Source organism: Mytilus galloprovincialis, chromosome 7 (genome assembly GCF_965363235.1).
Source record: "Mytilus galloprovincialis chromosome 7, xbMytGall1.hap1.1, whole genome shotgun sequence".
Classification (NCBI taxonomy): domain Eukaryota; kingdom Metazoa; phylum Mollusca; class Bivalvia; order Mytilida; family Mytilidae; genus Mytilus; species Mytilus galloprovincialis.
The window spans coordinates 9,606,508-9,610,560 of NC_134844.1; the positions used below are offsets into that span (position 1 = coordinate 9,606,508).

The following is a 4,053-nucleotide window of genomic DNA, read 5'->3' on the forward strand; positions in this document are numbered from 1 at the left end:
AAAGATACAAGATGAGTATATTTCTTTTGTTGACAATTTAATGCTATTTGGTCATAGTAATGTTCTCTTTCAACATGTTAAATATTTTGATAATATAGATTTTTCAAAAATCGCCAAAGGAGTAAAATCAAGCTTATTTAAACATATAGAGTTTTGGAAACACATTGGGGCCAACAAATTTGTGTTGGACACCATTGAAAAGGGTTATATAATTCCATTTATGAAACAACCCCCTCCAATGAAATTTCGGAATAATAAATCTGCTTTAAAAAATAGTTTGTTTGTAAATGAAGCGATAACTGAGCTAATTAGCAATGGCTGTATTCTAGAAGTACCATTTCAACCATTCGTCGTTAATCCTCTCAGTGTTGCTACACAAAAGACTGGTAAAAAGCGTTTGATTTTAGATTTAAGTGAATTGAATTTCTATGTTTTGAAAAACAAGGTAAAATTTGAAGATTGGAAAATTGCAATGGAATTCTTCCAAAAAGATCATTTTCTAATTAAGTTTGATTTAAAATCTGGATATTTTCATTTGGACATCTGTAAAGAACAACAAACATATTTAGGTTTTTCCTAGAATAACAAGTTTTACTGCTTTTCTGTATTAGCTTTTGGTTTAAGTAGCGCCCCCTATATATTCACTAAATGTTTGAGACCAATGGTAAAGTATTGGCGAGAAAATGGTGTTAATATTGTTCTTTATCTGGACGATGGATTAGGCATGGATGAGGGTTATAAAAATTGTAAAGATACTTCTGAATTTGTAAAGTCATCACTTGAACTGGCTGGATTTATTGTCAATGAAGAACAATCAATTTTTGAACCGGTTCAGTGTTTAGAATGGTTAGGATTGATTTGGGATTCTAAAGATTTTACTTTAAAGGTGCCAGAGCGCAGAATTAAAGACACTAAAAATTCTCTTGATATTATACTAAAATCATTTTCAAATTTGAACGCACGTATGCTGGCTCAATTTGCCGGAAGAATTATATCAATGTCACCAGTTATGGGTAATGTCACAAATTTAATGACTATATATTTCGCGATAGAAAACAGAAAAACGTGGGATTCAAAACTATATTTAGTATATGAAAAATGTGTATTAGCTGAATTGAAATTTTGGCAGGAAAACTTGTTGGAGCTTAATGAGAAGCGTTTATTGAATGATTCTTTACCGAGAATTATGATATATTCAGATGCAAGTAATGTAGCTTTAGGTGCATATACTGTTGAATCAAATGAAAAGATTTTTCATTGTATGTTGAATGAAAATGAGAAAAAAATGAGTTCCACTTGGCGTGAACTCAGGGCTATTCAGTTATCGTTGAATTCGTTTGAACACGATCTGAAATGTAAAATAGTTAAATGGCATACAGACAACCAAAATTGTGTAAATATATTCAATAAAGGCAGTACAAAGTTGCATTTACAACATTTAGCTTATGATATTTTTAGAACATGTACAAGGTCGGGTATCACGTTGTGTCCTACTTGGATACCTCGGTGTGAAAATTTCAAAGCTGACTTCATATCTAAAATGGTTGATATTGATGACTGGCAAACCTCGTTTCAGTTTTTTACTTTCATGAATGAAATTTGGGGTCCTTACACAATCGATAGATTTGCCAATTTTCATAATACAAAACTGAAAAGGTTCAACTCAAAATTTTGGAATCCAGGAAGCACTGCTATTGAAGCTTTTGCTCAAAGTTGGACAATGGAAAATAATTGGATGGTTCCTCCGATAAGTTTAGTGGCTAAAAGTATTAAACATCTCATTCTCTGTAGAGCTGAGAGAACATTGATCGTTCCAAAATGGCCTTCATCGGCATTTTGGTCTTTAATTTTTAATAGAAGATTGGAATTTCAACCTTACGTTATAGAAGTTCTTGATTTTTCATCAGGTCAGAATATATTTGTTCAAGGACAAAATAAAAACTCCATTTTTGGTACCAAGCATTTTAAGTCTGATATACTGGCAATTAAGATGAAAGCGACTTAATGATGTTCGAGTTTATTTGTACATATTGTTAATTGTTTACAATATGTGAAATTTGCATTGTATTGCAAATTTGGTTCTGACACGGCTATGTATGTTGATATAGCAAGAATACATGTAGTAAGATGTATGACACGGCTATATATGTTGATATAGCAAGGTCTAGTGAATAGTACGATGTATATGAGATATATAAAAAAAAAAAAAAAAAAAAAAAGTTTTATAATATTATTATTTGTTTATTTTATTTATACGTTTTGCAGATGTTTTTAGTACTGGTCGTTGGTCTAAGGATAAAATACCACAGAATGAAGCTCTTGGCAATCTTGCAAAATGTCTTCCAGATTATTGTTTAAATTCTAGAGCTGATAATACTAGAAAGAAATACAGGTATGCATTTAATAGCTTTTGTAAATGGTGTAATTTATTTAATATAAAGCCTTTACTGGCATCAGATTACAATGTCTCATTATATTTGATTCACTTGCGAAAAAATTATAATTCTTCTGCAAAGATAGATGAAGCATATTATGCCATTCAATGGACACACAAATTAGCTGGATATGTAAATCCTTGTGATTCTTTTCTTTGTACTTCCGTAAAAGAAGGTACGCAAAGGTCAATCGGTCATCACATTGTAAACAAGAAGGAACCAATAACTCCTCATATTCTTAATCAACTGGTTTTGAAATACGGCAATACAAATAGTACTTTAAATCATAGAAGAATAGCATGTATGTGTCTCGTTAGCTATGCCGGATTTTTAAGATTTTCAGAATTAGTTAATTTAAAAAGGTCAGATGTTTCATTTCATTCATTATATATGTCTGTATTCATCGAAAAAAGCAAAACGGACCAACAAAGAGCAGGAACTCATGTTTTTATTTCCAAAACATATTCGGTTACCTGTCCAGTCCAAATGTTAGAGACATACTTGAACCAAGCGAACATTAAACACGATTCCGTAGAATTCATATTTAGATCAGTTTTATATCGTAAAAAGACTAACACGTACGTGCTAAGGGGTCATGCGCCTTTGTCTTATACAAGAGCCAGAGAAGTACTGTTAGAGGCTTTAGAATCTTTGGGATTAGACAAATCAAAATTTGGTTTGCATAGTTTAAGAGCAGGTGGAGCAACAGCTGCGGCTGCTGCTGGTATTCAAGATAGAATATTTAAGAAACACGGTAGATGGTCTTCAGATACAGCAAAAGACGGATATGTGCGTGAAAATATTTCTGAAAAACTATTCGTTACTAAGAATCTTGGCTTGTAATTTTCATACCAGTTTTTTCTTATCTACTTTGTCATTTCGAAAGTGTGCTACTCAGAAGGAGAGCTCATTCCTATTGTATACATGTGTTGAGTTTTATTGACTAAATAATTTATGTTCGGTTAAGCTTGGCGAATTAGAACATACATATATTTATTAATAGTATCGGAAGCACATGACTTGTTTGTGTTTGTTTATGTTCAACACGTGTTGATGAGCACATGGTTGCATACCTGGTTTTTATTGTATGATTTGATTGGCTATTGTATGTCGCAATGCAGGTATTCTACCCGTTTGTACGAGGGTAGGATCGTGATTCTCGTGCAGAATCTCATTATAAATATAAGATATTTTTATAACCAGTTATTCGAAGTTCTGCCTTTACAGAGTAGCATACCTTCCGTTTCGTTATACACATCCCCCACCCACCCCACCCATTTTGATAGATTTAAGTTAGACAGTAATGATGTGACAAGATATATTGTAATAATAATGTATTTATTGTGTTTTGTAGATTGTTGTTGATTTTGATTTTTAGTGGGATGGAGTCCCGATACGGTGTTTTGTTATATTGAGAAAATTGTGTGATTTACTAGGAGTAATTTGATGCAGATGGATGTTTGAATGACAATTGAAATATAAATATATATGAAATGGTTTTGTTGTTTGAAGAAAAATAAAGTTTAAGTGTGCTACTCACAAGGAGAGCTCATTCCTATTGTATACATGTGTTGAGTTTTATTGACTAAATAATTTATGTTCGGTTAAGCTTGGCGAA

General features: G+C 32.1%; 1 protein-coding gene across 1 annotated transcript; it reads left to right on the top strand.

Moving 5' to 3' along the window:
- Positions 1–2,738: 2,738 nt before the first annotated feature.
- Positions 2,739–3,278, top strand: LOC143084385 (uncharacterized). Its single transcript, XM_076260772.1, has one exon. The coding sequence runs from the start codon at positions 2,739–2,741 to the stop codon at positions 3,276–3,278; it is 540 nt and encodes a 179-aa protein (XP_076116887.1).
- The last annotated feature ends 775 nt before the right edge of the window (positions 3,279–4,053 follow it).

Bases quoted from the DNA above. Each gene is read 5' to 3' on its own strand.
- LOC143084385 (XM_076260772.1), top strand. From the start codon at position 2,739: ATGTGTCTCGTTAGCTATGCCGGATTTTTAAGATTTTCAGAATTAGTT.